The 23,346-nt window shown below is 39.2% G+C and overlaps 2 protein-coding genes across 2 annotated transcripts in view; one reads left to right on the top strand and one right to left on the bottom strand.

Annotated features, from left to right (window-relative positions):
• Nucleotides 1-23,346, top strand: part of LOC121145000 (centromere protein P) — a 221,490-nt gene that overhangs the window by 73,699 nt on the left and 124,445 nt on the right. The window lies entirely within an intron of this gene.
• On the bottom strand, nt 3,746-5,495 carry OMD (osteomodulin). Its single transcript, XM_041004571.1, has 2 exons — nt 4,556-5,495; nt 3,746-4,086 (listed from the first exon to the last, which is right to left on the bottom strand). The coding sequence occupies exons 1-2, from the start codon at nt 5,493-5,495 to the stop codon at nt 3,746-3,748; spliced, it is 1,281 nt and encodes a 426-aa protein (XP_040860505.1).

The raw sequence follows: 23,346 nt of genomic DNA, 5'->3' as shown, positions 1-23,346 counted from the left end.
TTGTAGAGTGTTGGATTTAAGCACCCTAATGAAATCCTTAGTGGTGACCCTCCTGTCCACTATGTGAATAGAATGTTAGGAGGAACCCTGGGAGATGCAGACCCATTCTGTGCCCCCTATTTTAGGAAAGCTAGCATGATCACCTGGCTCCTTGAACTGTGGGGTCAGATCTGCTGGAGCAAGGCTGTTTACTGAGATCTTTTTTTGACATGTAATTCAAGTGCTTTATCATAGGCATGGTCTCTTTTCATCCTTGTAACAACCAAAAGCGAACCCTCATGGAGGAAAGGGGGGCTCAGGAAAGCTAAATGATTGCCCCATTTTTCAGCACTGTAAAGTTAGGCTTCTAACCCACAGATCTCTGAAATAAAATGCCATGTTTTAAATTGTCAAGTTATACCAGAATTAAAATATGCTTTCTTTTATCAACTTATGGGAAAAAATAGAAGCTCTAGAATTCCATAAACCTTAGAGTTCTTTTAAAATTGTTTAAAGTGTAAAGTCAGGTGAGTACCAGGTCTGTGTCATCCTCAGCTGGAATGTGTTCTTAGCCTAGCAGGTAGCCCATCATAGAGCAGGTCTCTCCTCTTCCTGGGAACTCTCAGCTCTTTCACCAGATATTCTGTCTTAGATACTTATTTTGTTTTTATACTTTCTGCCACTTTGGCATTTTGTGTCTTTCCTTCTTGTGTTAGAATGTGTTGTCTAATGTTATTAAAATTTTTAAATAATTGCTTTGAGATACAGTTCTCCATAATAAAGTCTGGAGTTCAAGGGCCAGTATTGTGGTGTAGCAGGTAAAGCTGTTGCCTGTGACACCAACATCACATTTGGGCACCAGATCATGACCTGGCTGCTTCACTTCCAATCTGGCTTCAGGCTAGTGGCCTGGGAAGAGCAAAAGAAGACAACCGTGTACTGAGGCCCCTGCCATTGCCATACACATGGGAGACTTGGACAAAACTCCTGGAGTCATTGCAGCCATCTTGGGAGTGAACCAGCACGTGGAAGATCTCTCTGTCTCCCTCTTTCTGTGTCACTGTGACTTTCAAATAAATAAGTACATCTTTTTTTAGTGTATACTTCAGTAATGATTAGTGTTTTCAGACTTGTGCAAGCATCACTGTAAAAGCTTTTAGAAACTTTTCTTCACCCCCAAAAGAAATATTCCCATCAACAATTGTTTCCCTTCCTTTTTCTACTGCGTATCTGTGGACAGTGAGTGACAATTTTGCTTCTTTATTTTTGTTTTTCATATAATAGAATTAATATTACATGAATTCTTCTAAAACCTACTTCTTTCACATGGCATAACATTTTCATGGTTTACCCTGATGGAGTGTATACCAGTGCTTCATCACTTTTTATGAATTAATTATTCCGTAGTAGACCATAGTTTTGTCTGTCCATCCCTGAACACTTAAGTGATAAACACGTTTTGACTCTTAAGAATGATGTTCTATTTAAAAATCTTCTGGGCCTGGTGTGGTAAACTAGTGGCTAAACTCCTTGCCTTGAATGCACCAGGATCCTATATGGACACTGGTTCATGTCCCAGCTGCTCCACTTCCCTTCTAGCTACCTGATTGTGGCCTGGGAAAGCAGTAGAGGATAGCCCAAAGCCTTGAGACCCTGCAATCATGTGGGAGACCTGGAAGAAGCTCCTGGCTTCTGATCGTCACAGCTCCAGCCATTGCAGCCGCTTGGGGAGTAAACCAGAAGATGGAACAACTTTCTGTCTGTGTCCTTCTCTCTGTAAATCTGACTTTCTAATAAACAAACAAACAAGCAAGCAAATAAATAGATCTTTAAAAATAGAATGATGTTGCTGTGGACAGTTATGTACAGGTAAGGTTGCTGGTTCATATATAACTTTTTTGAGTCTTGTGTCTTAAAACCAGGATTTTTCTATATCTTAGCTCATAGTAAGTGTTTGAATTTATAACTGTTCTTAAAAATTGTAAGAGGGTGTGGGTCTGACATTTTTTTGTATCTAACATTATTCTGACATCTTTCTGTGTTGCAAAGCGCTTTACGCTAGCATTACTCCTTTTCTCTTCTACTTGCATTTTACAGTGTCACAGCTACTCGTGTGTGTGTGTGTGTGTGTGTGTGAAAATTTTATTTACTTTTTTTATTTGAAAGCTGGTTTACAAAAGGAACGACACAGAGCTAGAGAGAGAAAGATCTTCTATCTACTGGTTTACTCCCTAAGTGGCTGCGAGGGCCAGAGCTGAGCTGATACAAAACCAGAAGACCTAGACCTAGACTCATTGCTTTTGTGAATTTGCAAGTCTTAGATCTACCGTAGGATAATCTATGTTGGAAAAACAAAACTTTTTCTTTCCTCTGCTCACACAAAATAATCAACACAAATGTATGTATGAATTCAAAAAATGTGGGGCTTCTCCCAACAATCATGCAGAGGCACGATAGCTGGTGTTTTCCAGTTCAGTTCTGTCTCTGTCCACCTGGAAGATACTGTTAGATCCTGCAGGCTGGGGACATACATGGTCACCAAGGTTACTGATACTCCACCTAAGACCAATCAAAGCCTTAAATAGCTTTACTTGTACTTCCGACCGATTGGCTGTAAGTCAGGAGTCCCCAAGTCCCTTCTCTTTGGTTTCTGATGAGTTTGCTTGAGGAATTTACAGAACTCAGGGAAACCCTGCTTGAATTTATTTAGTTTATTACAAAGGATGCAGATAAAGACATGCATAGGGTATGGGATAAAGGCTTCAGACTTCATTCACCCTCCAGACAGCACCTTCCCAGAACCTGGAGAGGTGTGCCCATTTCTCCAAAAGCTCTGCAGACTGTGTCATTTTGTGTTCCTGTGATACTTGATTTCGCAGACTAGCTGTGAAAATTCAGCAAACCCTAACTGTTCCCATTCCCACTTTTCCTCTCTTGTGCAGCCTCCCTCCCTGCAAGGTATAGAGCAGGGTACCCCTAGAATGGGAATCATCCTTCTGACCGACTACATCCAGAAGTGGGTCCAATCATTTGTTTTGGCCAGCTCCAAGACAGAGAGGAGCAGGAAGCTGCTGGAGTATTTTGTGACCTGCTCTAGGGAAAAGAAATTATGATTTCTATGGCCTATCTTGGAGAAGGAATTAACAACTAGGAATTAACCCATATATGAAACTCAAAATATGAATATCACAATATCACAGGTGCTTCTTGAACATCATAAAAAATTTTATTTTGTGAACTAAGCCTAGGGGATAGATATTATAGTGAGGAGGTCAGCTATACAAGTGTGAAGGCTTTTCTTGAGACACAATGCTTGGATGAATGACCACTCATTATGTTAATGTGCCCTTTTATATGTCAAACATTGTCCTCTGAAGAAATGAAAGGTCAGGATTTACAGGCCTTCACTGCCAATGTTACATTCTTCATCGTTTCTAGAAAATTTACTGATAAAATTTGCCAATTACTACTAGATTAAGAATTCAAATACTGATGAAAATGACACACACACACACACTGGAGTGTTCAACATTTTTCCATTTTTAAAGCGTAAGAAGCTTTTAAAATTTAGTCTTGATTCCTACTTGCTCTAATTTATATTTCTAAAGAGTTATGTTGCTTTGAATACGTTCTAATCCTGTGCAGTGACACAGATGTCACTGACAGTGTTAATCCAGTTCTGATCTTATACTAATAGGAAATGCTAGATATATTGCTTGGAGCAGTATGTGCTTAAAGTTTAGAATGATGAGGTTTTGTGCAATCATCAGTATATACCTAAAGTTTCTTGCCATTCTTCACTGTCGTAATAATGAGGGTCAAAGCGCTGTTGCATTCCTTGCTCATGGTACTCCAGGGCTCCGTCAGTTTCTTCATGCTCATCACTAGCTTCTTCTTGAAATCTCTGGGAAACTTGTGTTTTCAGCTGTATTGTTTGGCCATTAGGGCCTCTTTGTTCGCCATAATAAATACTGTGTATGTAAGGGAAGCAGAAGAAGATGTACGAGTTTATTGGTTCTTTCAGCTTATTTTGGTCCACACGAAGATATGTTAAATGATGCTGATACGCTGGATCAATGGAAGGACACATCACTGTCACATTGATATCTGAAAAATACAAATTAAAAAAATTATGCCCACAGCTTAATCGCTGTTATTTTTTTTTGGATTTGGTTATATGGTATACAGTTTTATTGATTAAAAACTTGTAAGTATAATTACCTTAATTATTTTTATATTAATCAAATAATAGGAAAATTTAAACTGACTTCCATATTACCAAAATAAATGTGGTTTCATTGACTCCAAAGTAATATATTAGTAGAAACAATTGCAAAAGTAAAAAGTTTTAAATAATATGTAGTCCAGTATTTAGGATACTCATATTTTTTCATATACTCTGAAGTATTATTCTCAATATTCAAATGATAAATCTAAATGACTTGGCACACTGTTCTTTGGAACAAATTTCTACCATTTCTCTTGCCAACTTCAAAATTACCATTTTTTTGTAGCTTGTTCTTTAAAATGTCAAAATATTATTCTTTCTATATTTAAACAATGAAAATTTACATACTTTCTATTTCATTATTTTCTAGGTACAAATGTTCCAAATTTCTTGGAATGTAGAATGGTTGCTTCAATTTGTTGTGTCCAACATTGAGCTCTACAAGGTTGGAGAGATTAAAAATGTTACTTGGGATGTCTCGCAGTTTGTTATGTGACAGTCTTAGAGCATGAAGTTTGGGAAGTTTGTCAAAATAATTTTCTGGTATAGAAGAAATTGAATTATTTTCCAAAGATAGATACATAAGTGAAGAAGGCAACCCGGGAGGCATTGATTCTAATCTGTTATGACATAGGTTAAGCTGCATTAATTTTTCCATTTTGGCAAGAACTTCTTCTGTTAACATAGCATCATGGAGATGATTGTAACAGAGATCCAGCATGGTCAGGCTAACTAGTCCATCCATGGCATTTTTCTGCAGCCTGGAGATTTTGTTGTAACCAAGGAAGAGTCTTTCCAGAGATTTGGGAAGAGGTGATGGAAATTGGTCAAGACTGTTATGCTCTAAGTGAAGTTGCAGTAGATTTGGAAGCTTGGCAAACACACCATAATCTATCTTTTCAGATTTAATTTTGTTGTGGCTGAGGTTAATTTCTTTAAGTTGAGTGGCGTTGGTGAAGGCATCTGCAGTTACAGCTTCAATCTCATTGAACTGAAGGTATAGTTGCTGAATGTGCACCGGAATGTTTGGAATAGTCTTGAGCTTGCGGTTGTCACAGTACATTGATGTTGGAAAGTTAGGTGGACAGAAGCATTCAGTGGCACAACCTGCAGTGTTCTGATGAAAGGGAGCTCCATATTCTATATGTTGATGAAACTGGAATTCTGGTTGGTAATCCTCACTTGGTTCTTGGTCATAATCTTCATCCCATTGATAAGTTTCATACTGGCTATATACTTCGACACCGAAAAAGAAGAAAAACACAGAGAGTAGGCTTAAAAAGCCCATGTTCTTTTTTTTTTTTTTTGTCCTATTGCAAAGAGAAAATGAAATATATTGTGGGAAAAGGTGCTAAAATTCAGAATATTTCTTGCATAAAATGATAGTTATATAGAATATATTTGTGTCTGTATATAAAAGAATATCCAGGAAAAAATGAACAGTACTCAAACTAAAATTAATGCTTAAGTACCCTGAAGTGGAATACATTTTTTTTTTAGTTATATATTGCATTGCGCCAGAAGTAAGTCTGGTATTTTAAGTAACTGTCACTTATTAGGATCTCAAATTCTCTTTACAATGATGATGTGACGTCACGTAGTGACTACCTGGTGTTCCCCTACTGCAAATGTTGGGTATCCCTGCCATCAGTCGCTTCTTCAGGGCTGGCTCCTAACTATGGGAAGAGACATCTATTTTTCAGTTGAAGACCTTTCGCCTGGGACATTCTGATTTTATATTAAGGCAGTCTCCCCTCCTACAGCTTCTATTTGATGATACCCTCTCTGCCCTTTTGAGGAACATGAAATGCTTGAGATATGAGACATGAGGCTCATGTTTCCTCTCAGTGTTGTTTTGTCCAAGCCTCACTCTGCCTTCAAGCTCCTCAGGGCCGTTTCTAAGGCCCAATATTCTGTCTCTAACTCTGCTGGAATACTTGAAATTCCAAATACAGTATTTACATTCCACAGAATCTTAGTTGATATTTTAACCTTTAACATTTTTCTGACTAGCTTCCTGTTTTTTTATTCCTATTTTTTAATTAAGTTATAGATATCACACCCTAGTGTAAAAGCTAATGGAGAATCAGAGACATTCAGGGCGATAGGAAGAATGGGGCATTGAATAAGTGGTGTCAGACCATTGATACCAGAAGATGTATGGATAGCTGGATTATGTTTTGCAGGAGACTGGAAATTTGTATTTCAACCATGTCACTCAATATATCTGCATCAATCAAATAAGACTTATGATTGTCATGAAATTGTGCTTTAAGGGTGAGTGAGTGTTCTGGTGCAGTGGGTTAAGCCGCAGCTCAGGATCGTCACACCCCAATCTGGCATGCAGATTTGTGTCCTGGTTACTGTACTTTCACACAGCTTCCTGCTACTGTATCCTGGGAAACTATTTTATGTTTTGGGTCGTTGGGACCCATGTGGAAGACCCATAGCAAGTTTCTGTCACAGCCCTGGCTGTTACAGACGTTTGGGAAGTAAAAAAAAAAAAAGCAGATGGAAGGTCTCTGTCTCTCTTTCAAGTTGGTGAAAAATTAATAGACCTATTTTTAAAAGTATTACGCTTTGCATATCTCACCTGGTTGTTAGGATTGTGTGACAGACACACACATGTGAAAGTGCTTGCATATTGAAAATTGCTTCTTACAAGGAATGAGTGTATTATTTAAAAAAATATTTCTAAAAGTCATTCTTTTACTGTTATCCATGATTTCATGAGCAAGTAAATGTGCTCACACATCATTGTAAATATAAATGATTTCTCTCTTGCTCATCATGGATGTTCTTAATTTTTATCATTGATGTAACTGAGAAAAAAGTAGTTAAAATATTTCCTCTTACAGAATCCCATATGAGAAAGGTTCTCAGTTCCTTTTGTTTTGTCAGAAATGACCAAAAAAATGCACAGAATGTGAATATTATATGTATTTAGGTCTGAAGTAGTTACTTAGGCAGTTAGAGACCTCTGGTTTCTTCTGTTATGGATTAATTCTATAAGTAATGTCATCCTCCATTCTTTCCATGCACCCACATCCAAAACCTGGTCATGTTATACACAAAACGCCTTCACAGCACAGTTTTGAGCATCCTAAACTCTGACTTACTGTCTGTGTGTAGTAACTTTAGCCAAGATAATTTTAGATTTCGACAGGACCTAGAATGTATTCTTGATCCTAGTATCTTTTCCTGATCCCCAGCTGTGATTTCCATCATCAGTTCCTTCTTACCACCCTGGACCACATGATTCATCCCTATCACCACTCCTTTGACGTACTCTAGTCTTTCTGGTCCCTGATATCTGGCAGACTACAATTCCAGCTGCTTGAGTTGTCCACATTCTTTCAACCTGAAGAAATGGACGTGACTCAAGAAAAACAGGACCTGTGTTAGAGATCCTGTTCGTGACCATGCCCATGTTGTCAGCTGCGTCTCCTTGGTCCATACTTTTGCTCCCTCCCCGCTCGACTGCTGCAGTGCCTGGCCTCCCTCACACTTCCACAGTCTGTCTCTTGATTATTGTTTTTGGATAATGAACCTTGCTTCCTTTTCATTATTCAAGAAAGCAGTATCAAGTGATCATGCTAATGTATTTTCTTATATGAGGATACTTCAAAAAATTCGTGGAAAATGGAATTGAAGGGTAGGTTGCTTTGGTTCCCAGATTTTTGAAACTCATGCACATGAAGAATCTTCAAGTTTCATGGAAAATGCATGTTATTAATAAACTATGCATAGATTTCAAATACTTTTCATTGTTCTACTGACTTTGAAATAGCCTCATACTTTTCACCACCTACAAGAAAGATGAGAATGGTGCTTTTTTTTTTTAATGTAATATGTGACTTTGAATTTGTGAAAGTTGGCTTTCTTTACCATGTGATTCATAATGGACATGGCATTGGCCTTGACTTTTACCTTAGAGGAGTGTTAGGATTCTCATAGGATCCGATGCAGAAACTCCCAGGTAGAGCAGCTAAGTGACCACACAGAAACAGCAAGGCGACATGCTTGAGAATTGGTAAGACCATGAAAGCCAGAGACTAGAAGGCTCAAGGAATGTGTACTATGGAAACGGATGCCTGATTCGTTCAGTTGAATTAACATTTCAACTAAGATGGTTATGCCCAGTGCGCATCAGTAGGGTACAGGAATCTATTAGTAGGTATTTTTGTTGGATTGCAGTTTACAATTGTCCTGAGTTATTTTTGAAGATGAAACACTGGGCTGAGTTGGTGAGGAACCTGGAAATAGAGCATCAAGGTTTGATCTCTGTAGAAGCAGTTTGGTGGATGAGAGGCAACAAAAAGAACCATAACCAGCCCAGAGCAGAGGACAACTGATTACTGACATGCTGTGGGACCTGTGGCTTCTCCCCACTGGAGAGACAAAGAAGTCTTTTGTAGACACCATTTGATCTAGACTTTATAAAGAGCAGGAATGGATATAAAATATCCTGCAAACTTTACATTCACGCAAAACTCACATTCATGAATTTTAGATATTGGCTGCCTATCATTTTGTAGGGAGGTGCATTCTGAGAAATACATCAGGAGAATTTTTTAATTCTATAAGTCTCATAAAACATTTCCAGGTAGAAAACATGTAGCCAGCTGCGCACCACTGTATGCTATAACTTATTGCTCCTATAGCCTGGGTGAACAAAGGAATATGAAGTGAAAAACATGCCCAAGGGAAATGATGAAAACAAGATGTGCTGAACACAAAATGAGACTGCTGCTACTGGGACAGGGCATACTGTTTTACAAAAAGCTTCTTTATTTTATTTTTTCATTTTTAATTACTCATTTGAGAGGCATAGAGAGTACAGATGCTTGCATCTGCTGGTTCATTTTCATTTATCTGCATCATTCAGGATTGACTCAGGCCTCCCACTGTGTGGCAGGAGTCCAATCACTTAAGCCCTCACCACTGCCTCCAAGCATTTACATAAACAAGAAGCTGGGATTGAAGAAACAAGCAGACACTTGGAACCAGACACCCCAACACAAGATAGGGACATTACAAGTTTTAGTAAGAACAAATCAGTACTAAGGGCAAATCAGTACTAAGAACAAATCAGTACTGGGATGATGGTTAAGTCCAAGCAGTTGACCCAGTGTTTGAGACACCCATATGAGAGTACACAGGTTCAGGGCTCAACTGCAGCCCTGGCGCCTGATTCCAACTTACTGCTGTTGCACAACCAGGGAGGGAGCAGTGAAGACTCCCGTGTGGGAGATGTAGATATGTCCATTGCTCCCATGTTCCACCTGGCCCCAGCCATTGCTGGCATTCAGGGAACGAGCCGGAGCATGGAAGTGTTTCTCTTCCTCTTCCCCAACAGTTGCAAATTTACAAATAATAGTAACTGACTTAAAAGTATAATAATACAAACTAGTAAGTTATTACCAAATGTTGTGAACTGTGCATAATAATATGTGCTGTACTTTGTTATGGCTGGCAGCCCATTAGATTTGTTTACACCAGCATAACCACAGACATTTGAATAATGAATTGTGCTGGACAGCATGACAACTATGACGTCACTCGGAATAGAAATTTCCAGTCCCTTACAATTTTATGGGGCCGTTGTCGTGTGTGCAGTTCTCCCTGAAATGAACCTCATTTTGTGGTTCATGACTGTTTTACTGTGCCCATTCTAGTATGGCATTTTAAATTTTAAAGCATTTATCTTTCAATTCAATCTCCCCATAGTTCCTGGAGTCAGGCTCCATAAGGCTGCTGTGTTACTGAAAGTGGTACAGGAGGCAAAGACAGACAGCTGCCCTGGGCCAAACTATACACACCAGACTCTGAGACCATCACTCAGTGAGCTTGCAAAAGAGTGTTGTCTGTGAAAACTCATCTGAACTGTTTCCATGTATTGAGAACATTAGTAGGCATCAATCAATAGCCTTCCATTTGAAAATTGGAATCTGCTGTTCAGCAGTAACGAGAAATGTTGAAAAAAGAAAGAAACCTTGGTCATAGGTTTGACTTAGAACCAGGATCCTCTGAAAGTAGAGGACATCTTTGTGTTGTCTGACGTTGATTTTCCTGGCCACATGTAGGAAAGGGCTTTTCCTGAATAATTTCTCTTGAACACTTGTCCCACTGCTTATTCACTAAGTGGAGTTTACAGTTCTGAAATTCATCCTTTTTCCATCTTGAGGTAATTTTCCCTTGAGATAATTCTCTATGTTATTATAATCTGTAGTTTGATTTTATCCAAAGTTTCATTACAGCTAATCTCATCTTAGCCATTTGTGTGTATGTTTGTCTTTTGTCTTTTTATATTCTACATTCTGTACCTCGTTCTTCATAGAATAACTCAGAGCAAAACACTGTAACTCATACCAAACTTCCCATTTCCTGATTTCTAATTTTTAACAGAATCTAGTACAGCACATGGTATGTCAGTGCCCAAAAATTCTCTGCGTGAATGATTAAATTAATATGTCATGCACTGTGCCTTGTAAGTAATGTTCATCTGTGCTGACATTGATATTTGCTAGTCATTTTGGCCTTTTACCATAGTGATTTCTATAAATGAACATAATCGCAGAGAACTTGACACTATGTATTTCTCTATTTGTTATTATTTTGCATATATAGCATGTTTGAAAATTTGAAACAGAGTAAGCATGCATAGTTTAAGAAATTTTCAAATCTGTGCTAGTAACATTTCTTTTGGGGAAAAAGTGCTCATGCTTATCATCAAGACAAGTTTGAGTTGGAATTATTTACACAGGTGAGATCTTATTTATTCAGTTCTAGAAGATTAAAACACTTCAAAAATGGCTTCTTATTATTTTAAAGATATTTATTTCATTGGTAAGTCAAAGAAACTAATATATAAGGCAACATTGCAGCTTATGACTCATGATTTTGTCTGAAACACTTAAATCTAGCTCTAAAATTCAATCACTATAAAAGCATGAATTTCACAGTTGTTATTAGCCAGAATACAGGTAAGTCTTACTAGCTGAAACCAAGTCACGAAATCCTTTAATAGCCTAGATGAAGAATTCATGTCTTCCTTTTGAAAAAGAGGAAAATGAAAATTTTTTTAAAAGCACTCCATATCAGAGATTTGGGCAATAGAGACAAAAATCTTGAGTGAAATCTGTATAAGTACACATATTCTTATAGCACTGTTCATTTACTGTTGAGAAAGACTCCACAACAAAAGAGAAATCTATTTCTTTGACTAAGATCCTTTCATTTCATTCAGTACATTTTTGTAAAACTAAATCAAGACTGCTTATTGGATAAGTCTTAAATTAGATTAAACTTACTCTACTACTGTCCATGAACATTTTCCTTAATCAAAGTTATGATGTAACTTTCACCAGATTTTGCTTCCAAAAGTTGTGCTTTTGTGATAATTAATCTACTTTAAAACAAATTTACTCTATGTTAACAGTAGGAATACATTTTTAAAAAATTAAAATGGTTTTATTATCATACCTGTTGAGTTTGCTTTAGTTTTCAGGGATTGATGAATTTGCAAATCCTTTAAATGAATCAGAAATTCCTAAATTCTTTAACTGAGTCTCTTAAAAATCCACAGTAACTCTGTCTGCAGACAGGGCTGTTTCTGGAATTACTGTAGCAATTTAAGCAAATGCAATCTGCTTGAAAAACACTTTGATTGAGCTAAAATTATGTCTTTCTTTTCATTATCCAAAATTTGTGGATTTAAATTAAAATGTTTGTGTTTTCAGTCAGATTTATGTGGCTGACTTCTGTCTTTTACCCTTATTTTTGGTTCGAGGTGTGGTAAGAATTTCCTCTCATATGAAAGGCAAACAGAGCTAAATGAAACAGCGTGTACTGATTATTGTTTTCATTCCCTTTTTCTTGCCAAAGAATTTCTCAAATTAAGGTCCACTGTGACTAGTAGCCCAGAGTCTCAGCAATTTAAGGTGGAACTCAAAATTATCTTGTTCCTGGATTGGCCAACACCATACGTTCACATTAGTGTTTTCCTTTGTTAAAGCGAGGAATCAAGGTTAGAAAAATAAAGCCTTTCACATTTACTTTATTTCTAAATGCAACCGATTGTCAGGGCCACATGGATTAAATATGTAATTCTTTCACATAAACTTGAAGACCTTCTTTTCTATCAGCTCTCCCTTTATGTTCCCAAATATGTCCACTAGGATGCTGTGTAACCCGTGAAATAAAAATTAATTTCTTGATTATGAAAGCTTGTGCCTCATCCTCTGAAACTGTATCTCCAAGTTGTTTACAGTGGTACAGAAAATAATTTTTATAGTACCAGATAAGGAGATGGAAACCTGGTGTGTGTTATTGTTGCCTTCACTCTGCGGATTGAGCAAAATGGTTTTCATTTCACTGAACTCTGTCTCTCGGAGGGTTAACAGTTAACTACTTAAGTGCTAATTTTTCATACTGTAGACAGTTAACAGTTGTGTCTCTTGGCAGTGGATGTCTAGTTTATTTTGGGGAGAATTCTTTCAAGCTTGTGCAAATAAGGTAAAATGAACTTGTAGTTCAATTTCTGTTTCTATAAAGAAACAGTATTTTCCATTTAATTTTTGCAAAGAATTCACAAGATTTATTTTGTTAGTCTTCTGGTTTAAGACAAGTATACAGTCTTTAAACTGATGCCTTGGCAGTACTGTAAAAATCTAGACACTGCTTTGAGACGCTGGTATGTACAACGTGGCAGACCACATTTGGACCAGAATTCCATCTTGTTACTGATCTTTTCCATCTGTTTCCTATTAGTATCTTTGTTCTTGAACCTCAGGCCACCACACTAAGGAAAAGAAAGCAAATCTGTGTACTTTTTCCAAAAATTACTTTAAATGCCTTCCTAGTGCCTTTGGAAGATTAATTTTTCAAATCAACAGCTTTATTATTTTTTCGTTTCCTTGTCAATTCTGTGAGTTTAATTTATGATAGTGATTACATTATTCATGTTCCCAGCAAATATGAGCAAAAGTATTTAGACAGCTCAGAGCTCATAGAGCCCGAAATGTCTAGAAAATTGAAACTGGGCTCTCAGTGTCAGGCCATAAATATAAAACAGGACTATACTCTGATGTGGTAATTTTGATCATTATTTTGGCCAAGTGGTCATAAGTACCTACTGAGAGCCGAGAAGTCAATTGAATTGGTGAAAAATCTACACTGAAGTATGTAAGGTATCTCAAAGTGGAGTGATGATAGTACTGACTTAGAAAGGCCCTCCTAGATTAATTAGCATGAATAAGCAGTGATTTTTCATTCATTTCATTTGTTCATGTGTTGAACTCGCTTATTAAGCATCTACTTTATAAAAAGGAGGTTGAAGCACTGGGGGCTGAACAGTGACAATCCTATTACCAAAGAAATAGAATAAATATTTACCAAGCAGCATACTTGAAAAGAAGAGCAAGGGCCCGGCACGGTGGCGCAAGTGGTTAAAGGTCCTCGCCTTGCATTCCCGGGATCCCATATGGTCGCCGGTTCTAATCCCGGCAGCCCCGCTTCCCTTCCAGCTCCCTGCCCGTGGCCCGGGAAAGCAGTGGGACCCTGCACCCGCGTGGGAGACCCGGAAGAGGCTCCTGGCTTCGGATCGGCGTAGTATCGGCCCGTTGCGGCTCACTTGGGGAGTGAATCATCGGATGGAAGATCTTCCTCTCTGTCTCTCCTCTCTGTATATCTGCCTTTCCAATGAAAAAATAATAAAAATAAATCTTAAAAAAAAAAAAAAAGAAAAGAAGAGCAAGATAGAGACATAAAAGCAAATGAGGCATGGGTTGCTTCAGACAATAGCGTGTCCGGGAATGGCAACACAGCAGTTTAGTCAATGTATGGCTATGGTGGGAGCCGCATATCTTCTTGTTGGGTTGGAAGTTGCTCTTAAGGGAAATGGTGGGAGTGATCCACGTGGTTATGGTTTACATTTGGACACTTGAGTATGAATTATTACTTACATACACATACCGATGGCTGTATCTGTTTCTAGATATGCGCATATATATATTTGTAGCATATACAAATACTTCTTTTCTCTTAGCTGAAAGGATCTAGAATCAGAGACACCACAGTGGCAACGAGAACACCTAGAAAACAGATCTTGATCTCTTAACGTCTTTGCCAAGGAAAGAAAAAGGGCCTGCTCTGTGGAAATTGGATATTGATGATTCCAGGAGGACTAGGACAAGAAAATACGGAATTGGCCTAGAACTTGCACATGTTGCTTGCACATGTGTACTGGTGTTTCTGAAGGATAAACTGAAAATATGATCTCTTTAAAAATTTTTTTGGGGGTACCCAGTGTGGTAGCCTAGTGGCTAAGGTCCTCGCCTTGCATGTACCGGGATCCTATATAGGCAATGGTTCATTCCGGCTGCTTCACTTCCCATCCAGCCCCCTGCTTATGGCCTGGGAAAGCAGTTGAGAACAGCTCAAAGCCTGGGACCCTGCACCCATACAGGAGACCTGGAGGAGGCTCCTAGCTCCTAACTTTGGATTGGCTCAGCTCCGCCCATTGCAGCCATTTGAGGAGTGAACCAGTGAATGGAATATATTTCTCTCTACCTCTCCTTCTTTCTGTGAATCTGACTTTCCAATGGAAGTAAATAAATCTTTTTTTTTTTATTAATTATTTTTTGGATACCTGCACAATGACTCAATTGGCTAAACCTCCCCCTTTAAGCACCAGCATCTCATGTGGTTGCTGGTTCATGTCCCAGTGCTCCCCTTCCCATCCAGCTCCGTGCTTCTAGCCTGGGAAAGCAGAGGAGGATGGCCCAACACCTTGGAATCCTACACCCGCGTGGGAGACCCAGAGAAGGATCCTGGCTCCTAGTTTTGAGTCAGCTTAGGACTGGCTGTTGAGGACACCTGAGGAGTAAACCAACAGATGAAAGATCTTCCTCTCTGTGGATCTTTCCAATGAAAAAAAAATAAATCTTTTTTAAAATTATTCTTTATATATTTTTTTGAACAGCAGACCAGATCTCTTCCATCTGCTGACACACTCCCCAAATGCCCATAGCAGCCACAGCTGGTTGGGCCAAAGCCAGGAAACAGAAACTCAGTTCAGGATTCCCATATTGGTGACAGTAGTTCATCACCAGTGGGTGGTGGATCACCAGTAGTTGGCCCACCTCCCATTGTCTCCTTGGACACACACTAGCAGGAAATTGGAACCAGAAGCAGAGCCAAGACTGAAACCTTATCACTCCAAGGTGGAATGTGGCATCCTAAGCAACATCTTAACTGCTGTGCCAGACACCCACTACAAGAATTTTTGTCATTTATACGTCATAGCTTTATCTCCTACACTAGTGTTTATGTCTGTGATCTATTTTGAGTTCATCCTTGTGCATGGTGTGAGATTAGAGTCTAAGTTCATTTTTTTTTAAGAAAAGATTTCCTTATTGGAAAGGCAGAGTTCAAGGGGAGGAGTGGGAGAGAAAGGCATTCCGTTTGCTGGTTCACTCCCCAATGGCCAGGGCCAAGTCAGGCCAAAGCCAACAACTTCTTCCAAGTCCCCATGTGGGTGCAAATGCCCAGGCAGTGGGACCATCTTGTTCTGTTTTCCCAGACACTTCAGCAGTGAGCTGGGTTGGAAGTGGAGCAATGGAGACTCAAACAGATATCCATATGGGGTGCTAGTCGCAGAAGGCTTTACTGTGCACAGTGCCAACCCTTGTAAGTTCAACTTTTTGCATTTGACTATCCAGTTGTCTCAGCACTATTTATTAAAGGCTATTACTTCTCCACTGAATCACCATGATGTTTTTGTGAAAAATCAGTTGAACATGAATACAGGTCTGTGTCAAATTCTCCGTTATTCCATTGCCTTGCATCAGGTTTTCCTAATGAAAGCAGCTTCCTAGTAACTTTGGTCTTCATAGGTAGTAAATGCTATCCAACTTTGTTCTTCTGAGTTGTTTCCACTCTTGTAAATACTTTCATTTTCATGTAGTTTGGGGCATTGGTGTGCCCCTTGTACTATCATAAGGTTTGCTTTGCCATTTCAGCATGTCATCTGAGGTGCCCACATGGTTGGGCTTGGTAAATATTTAATGTTGTCTTTTTCTTTTTTTCTAGTACTATGACTTACCTTAGCTACTTGGTAAATACACAAAGCAGAAGTCTGTTTATCCCAGCTTTTCAATAGCCTAAGAATTTTTTTAAGTTTTATTAACCAGATCATCTGTTACAATTTTTACTCTTAGTCATTTTTTAATAGTTCCGTAACTTTTTTTTTTTAAATATGTCTGACTATTTCAGACTTTTACAAGCATGTTAGAATAAGACTGCCCTCCCATGGTGAAAATTAGGTAATTTGTTCAGTAAATTTATGGACTCATTTTTGGGAAAAAAAGAAAATACCTTGAAATGTATATTTAAAAGAAAAAAAAATTAGGACAAGCTTTTCTACGGTTTCATGACAAAGATGGTGAGAACCCTAAAGCTGTAGGTCATAGTGGCTGCAGCCAGGGGAGGCCTTGGCCGCACACTTTGTCCTGGCATCTCCTGTCTCTAAGGAACTGAGCTAAGGCCACTCCAAGCCCAAAGCTGTAGGGCTGCTTTGGCTTCTGTCCTGCCTTTCTCTGTCTTCCTGTTATCTTATGGCAAATGGAGGGAACGTGCAGCCGATGGGTAGTATGAGACCAGCAAAATCACTTTGTCTGATCCTGCCAAGGCAACCATAGGCAGGACCCAAAATTAATCTATAGCAAGTTGGTTTTTAAGTTGATAATTTTGCATGACCTACAAATGATGTTATTAATATCTGAATGACCCTTGTAGAAAAAAAGAAATTCTAACTCCTATTTTAGGGAATTTTGCTCATACTTAACCCTCTGCCCCAATCTCAAAATTCTCCAAGTCACTCTTGAGATATGTTTCTCATTTTCTTTATTTTCTAAGGAATTATATAATATCGGTACAGGTGCACTTTAAATGAAAGGGATTCTGATTCCTTCCAAGTATTGTAACAGAATAAAATTTAAAAATAAACAAAATAAAAGTGAGAATGCTAGATTGGAGTAGGGGGATATATGGACACAGAAGCAGGATTTCTGTTTGTTATATTTGCTCAGGATAATGTTTATTAAGAACATTTTATTGAAAATAATTTTTTGAAGAGAGATTTATGTCACCGATGAAAATTATGAAACGCTTCCACTTTCAATCTGTTTCCTGCTACTGTGTTCAAGAAAGCAAGAGCGGGCCCCTGCACTCACACGGAAGACCTGGAAGAAGCGCTTGGCTTCAGCCTGAGCTAACCCATTCCACTGTGGCCATGTGGGGAGTAAGCTGTGGGTGGAAGATCTCTCTCTCTCTCTCTGTCCCTCGAATTATTTCTATGCCTCTACCTTTCAAATAAATGAACTCTTTCATTAAGACCTGTAAGGTAAATATTTCTAGGAAGGCGCAAGTGAGTAAATGAATAAATGTTGGTAGCAGTTGCGAAGGGAAAGCAGGAAGAAGTGGTATTATGCTAAGAGGCAGCAAAATGGATTTTCAGGTATCATTCATCCAACTGATTCTGATTACAGTCCTCTTAAGCAATAGGGAAGAAAGATTATTCTGTGCTCATTTTTGAGTAGCTGTGAATTTGTATGCAGGTGAATGAAGCCGAAACAGCTCCTTTGACTTGGAGACATTTCACAATAGCTGTTGTAGTTGTTAGGTCCTTGCCATGAGAAACAGGCATGATGAGCGTCTCATTTCCCTTTACTGGTAAACTAAGAGTTCCCACATATTGTTCTGGTTTATTGGAGCCTTTAGTAACTAATAGCAGTTCATCAGTATTGAAGAACTCTTCCCCTGGTGGGATGCTAGGCAGTGTGCTCTTACTGAAGCTGTGTAAGGAATCCCCAGCATGGAAGCTCCTTCTGGGAAGAGTTAGCAGCCACAGCAACAGCGCATCCTGCAGTGTGATATTCTCATATCCTCTTGGTGTCATGTTGCCTGAGGTTTTCTCAGAGAGCAGTTCCACACTTTGTTGCTGTCCTTGCCAGGCAGAGACCCAGAAGGAGACTGGAACTCAGAACCTCACACTGCAGTGTCCTTCTTCTGTGAGTCAAGTAGAATATACTATAAAATGTAATACTTTCTAGTCTATTATAAACAAAATATAAAATCAATTAAATAGAATTAAAATGAATTCATCCTGGCAAGGATGGAGCCTTCAGTGATCTTACCTTTATCTGATGGCTTATTATGATGTTTTTATTGTAAATTTGTTGACCTATATACTGCACTATCCACATATTTTTCTGTTCACATGTTCAATCCCAATTTAAAAGTTTTTTAAAATGTGAACAGACTGTTGCCCGGCACAGTGGCCTAACGGTTAAAGTACTCACCTTGAATGCTCCGGGATCCCATATGGGTGCCGGTTCTAATCCCAGCAGCCCCACTACCCATCCAGCTTCCTGCCTGTGGCCTGGAAAAGCAGTTGAGGACGGCCCAAAGCCTTGGGACCCTGCACCTGGTGGGAGACCTGGAAGAGGATCTAGGCCTCTGGCTTTGGATAGGCGCAGCACCAGCTGTTGCGGCCACTTGGGGAGTGAACCATTGGACAGAAGATCTTCCTCTATGTTTCTCCTCCTCTCCGTATATCTGACTTTGCAATGAAAGTAAATATATCTTTTTAAAAAACGTGAACAGACTGGAGGCTACCTTGGCACAGCAGGCTAACCTGACACTTGCCACACAGTCAATCTCACATTGACGTATCGGTTCAATTCTCACCGACTCTGCATTTCCAATCCAATTTCCTGCTAATATATCCGGCAGGATGATCCCAGTACTTGGTCCCCTGTCATCTGTGTGGGAGAGCAAGGTGAGTTCCTCACTGTAGGCATCAGTGTATGCCAGACCTGGCTGTTGCAGCCACGTGGGGAGTTAACTTAAGTAGCTAGAAAATTCATCTCTGCCCCTCCATTTCTCTCTGTTGCTCTGCCTTTCAACTACAAAAGGTTTTGTTTTTTTTTTTTTTTAAAAAAAAACACAACAGAATAGATCAGGATAGATTCAACTGCAAATTCACAGGAAATGCTAATGACAGAGCATGTGTTTATGGTCAGCTGCAAAGTACAGACTGGACAGACAACCTAGAACAAAAAAAGAGATGAAGTGACCTCTTAGGTGTTAAAAAGAAATGCCTTTATGTCTTTGGGCCCGATGCGGTAACCTAGTGGCTAAAGTCCTTGTCTTGCATGCACCAGGATTCCATGTGGGGGATAATTCAAGGCCAGGCTGTTCCACTTGCAGTCGAGCACCCTGCTTATGACCTGGGATAAGCAATAATACCCCTGCCTCTAATGTGTGAGGCCTGGAGGAAGTGCCTTGCCTTCACTTGGCCCATCCCCGGCTGTGGCAGTCGTCTGGGGAATGCGCCAGTGAATGGAGAATCCCCATCACCCCTCTCTTTTATTTTCTCTATAACTGTATCTTTCAAATAAATAAGTTTTTTTTTTTTTTTTTTTAATTTTGGAGTTGAAGAGAAGAGTAAAAGCGACTTTAAAAAAAGGTATGGCACTGGACCAGGTAAAAGATCCCATTTTCCCCAATATCTCAGTACAATTTCAAATTCAGGTATTATAATTTTTCCTAGAAGGGCAGTTTTTTCTTAGTTTTTATTTACATGACTGGCCAGGTGAAAACTAGATTAGTTAAATTACTTTATTTCAGTGCTTTCACAATGAAATGGACAAAAACAAGAAAAAAAGAATATGAAGGATATTGGTAACAAACAGTCCTGTGTCTTAGAGGGAGATTTGCAGGTAGCCATGAAAAACAGACTGTATTCTTTTTTTTTCCATGATACAACTTTGTAGGTACAAGAATTCCTCCCTCCCGCTCATTCCTCCCTCCCCACCTCCCTCTCCTATCATTTCCTCCCAGATTATCATAGTAGTATAGTGCCTTAGTAACGATTGCAAGTTTTAAGTTTCTGCTATTGAAGTATAGCATGGCATTATAGTTAAAGGCAAAGGTAGAAAACCTAGTACCATTTTGCAAAAGTATACTAAGATGTTTCGTTGGGAGTGCTACTTTCATTCTGAAATAGAGAACATAGTACAGCGTGTCTCTACTTCCCAATAGGCTAGTCTCCGTTATACAATTAATTCATGAAAATATATGTGTAGGGGCCCGGCGCGGTGGCGCAGTAGTTAAGGTCCTCGCCTTGCACGCCCGGGATCCCATATGGGCACCGGTTCTAATCCCATGCTTCCCATCCAGCTCCCTGCCTGTGGCCTGGGAAGGCAGCAGAGGACAGCCCAAAGCTTTGGGACCCTGCACCCATGTGGGAGACCCGGAAGAGGCTCCTGGCTTCGGATCGGCATAGCATCGGCCATTGCGCTCACTTGGGGAGTGAATCATTGGACGGAAGATCTTCCTCTCTGTCTCTCCTCTCTGTACATCCGCCTTTCTGATAAAAAAAAAATAATAAAAATAAATCTTTAAAAGAAAATATATGTGTATTCTTGTTTAACTATACATCTCTTTGCTTTGTATTTTCATGAAAGTTGGCTTATTTCACTGAGCATACTGATCTTTGGTTGGGAGCACTTTATTGCAAATGGTATAATTTCATTCTTTTTAATAGTTAAGTGGTATTCAGTGAAATAGATGTACCGCATTTCTGTGATCCATTCCTCTTTTGTTGGGCATCTGGGTTGTTTCCATGTTTTTGCCCTTGTGGATTGTGCTGCTATAAAAATAGGGATGCAGGAGCTTTCTGAAATGCAGATTTCACTTAAAATGGATATATTCCCAGAAGTGGGGTGGCTGAGTTATTCAGCAGATCAGTTTTCAGTTCTCTTGGCACTTTCCCTACTGACTTCCATAATGGTTGTGTTCTCCTTTGCTCCCACCAACAGTGGAGTAGAGTGCTTTTCTCTGTACAGCTACAACATCAGGTGTTATTAGTAGATTTTTGTTTTATTTCTTATTTATTTTTATTCGAAAATCACATTTACAAAGAGAAGCTACAGAGAGAAAGATCTTCCACCTGCTGGTTCACTCACCAGGTGACTAAAACAGCCAGTGCTGAGCTGATCCAAAGCCAGGAACAGCTAGGAGCTTCCTTCATGTCTCCCACATGGATGCAGGGTCCCAAGAGTTTGGGCCATCCTCTACTGCCTTCCCACCACAGGCAAGGAGTTGGATGGGAAGTGGAATAGCTGGGACATGAACTGGCACCCATATGGGAACAAGATGAGGATTTAATTTCTGAGCCATCATGACAGACCTATAAATTTCTTAATATAGGCAGTATTCACTGGAGTTAGGTAGAACCTCATTGTGGATTTTATTTGCATTTTCCTAATAGCAAGGGAGCTGAACATCTTTTCATGTCTATTAGCCATTTGAATTTCTTCTTTTGAAAAAGCCTGCTCATTTCCTTTACCCATTTCTTCATAGGGCCGATTGTTTTGCAGTTGTTGAATTTCTGAAGCTCTTTGTGAATCTGGATATTAGTCCCCTACCCATTGTGTAGCGTTCAAAGATCTCCCATTTTTGGTTGCTTTGCCTCTTTGTTGACTAGTTTCTTTGCTGAACAAAACTTTTCAAGTTCAGTGTAGTCCCATTTGTTTATTTTTGCTTTGACTGCTTATGATTTTGCTGTTCTTTGTAAGAAGTCCGCCTATGTCTCATAGGATGTTCCTCATGTTTTCCTTTATTAATTTGATGCTTTGTGGTTGCAGAGATAGATCCTTGATGCATTTGGAGCCGATTTTTGCCTAAGATTTCTTTCTTTAGCAGGCTGCTCTCCAGTTATCCAAGCACCATTTGCTTAAGAGACTGGCTTTTCAATTCTCCTGTTGAAAATTACATAGTTGTACACGTGTGAGGTCTCTGTTCTGTTCTGTTTATATTATTTTCTGTTTTTTTTTTATACTAGTAACAGACCATTTAGCCCTGTAGTATGTCTTGAAATCTGGGATTGTGATTACTCCAGCTTTGTTTTTATTGTTTAAAATAATTTTGGTTATTTGTTATTTCTGGTGGAAAAACCTTTCAAGATGATAATCAGATCAGAATTGCCATCAAGGCATCATCACTTAAGTAGAGACGTTTATACCAGAAACTTTTCTGACTGCTAATGCTTTGCAAAGTCAACTTCCTTTTTAAAAAAAAAGATTTATTTATTTGAAGGTTGATTCCACACAGGGAGGGAAAGATCAAGAGCAAGAGATCTTCATCCTCTGGTTCACTACCCCAAATAGCAGCAACTGCCAAAGGCTGGGTCTAGAGGCTCCCATGCCGCTACAGGGACCCTGGGAGTTTCGTTAATCAGCGCAGTTCTCCCAGGCACATCAGGGAGTTCGATAGTAGGCACAGCAGCTGAGATCCATGTCATCTGTGGGTGCCAGCACCACAGGCAACAACTGTATGTACCATGCCACAGCATAGAATTACAGCAAGATGTGTCAAATGACAGTTTACAATCCTTAGTATACGGGCCCGGAGTGGTAGCCTAATGAGTAAAGTCCTCGCCTTGCACTCTCCAGGATCCCACATGGGCACTGGATCTTCCTCTCTGTCTTTCCTCCTTTCTGTTTATCTGACTTTCCAGTAAAAACAACAACAACAAAAAAATCTACCAAAAAAAATTCTTACTATATATTACCACGAATGTGTATTATCTCTGTTTCCAGATTTAGCTGCAGAGGAGGTAATCCAGAGCCAAAACCACTCGTTCTGTATATCAGCACATAGTTGTCTGTCTAGCTTTATCAGTCCATAGGCATTAACCAGTTTCTTTACATCAAGTTGCTACTCTGCTCACTTACAGTTTGTGGTACAAGACAAAAGCTCAACATTTAGGAAACAGAGTAGTCACGTCAATCACAATTAAATTGCTGTTCAGAGTCACAAGAATCATAACACACAATAGAATGAACTCTTTTTAATTGGAAAAAGCATGTCTTCAAAACATCTTTACCCCTAACATAATAGGAAGAAGTAATAAAGTTTGTTCCCCACTAAGACCACAGCAGGGCAAGGTCTTAAATCTTACCACTCAACTTAAAGTTTGTCATGTAGTTCCTGGCAGGAATATGTTAAAAGTCAGGAAGTCCCCCAAGAAACCTTACTTGGGGAAACCTCAAGCTTAACTCTTGTGTGTA

This window comes from Ochotona curzoniae, unplaced genomic scaffold, assembly GCF_017591425.1.
Source record: "Ochotona curzoniae isolate NIBS_2020 unplaced genomic scaffold, NIBS_Ocur_1.0 scaffold_3208, whole genome shotgun sequence".
NCBI classification, from domain to species: Eukaryota; Metazoa; Chordata; class Mammalia; order Lagomorpha; family Ochotonidae; genus Ochotona; species Ochotona curzoniae.
Note: the sequence above shows the minus strand (reverse complement) of the source record. Positions and strands in the feature narration are given on the sequence as shown.

Coding starts and splice junctions, on each gene's coding strand:
- OMD (XM_041004571.1), bottom strand. CDS start 5,495: ATGGGCTTTTTAAGCCTACTCTCTGTGTTTTTCTTCTTTTTCGGTGTC. Junction 4,087..4,555: donor AGAAAATAATGAAATAGAAA/GTATGTAAATTT, acceptor TGTATTTTTCAG/ATATCAATGTGACAGTGATG.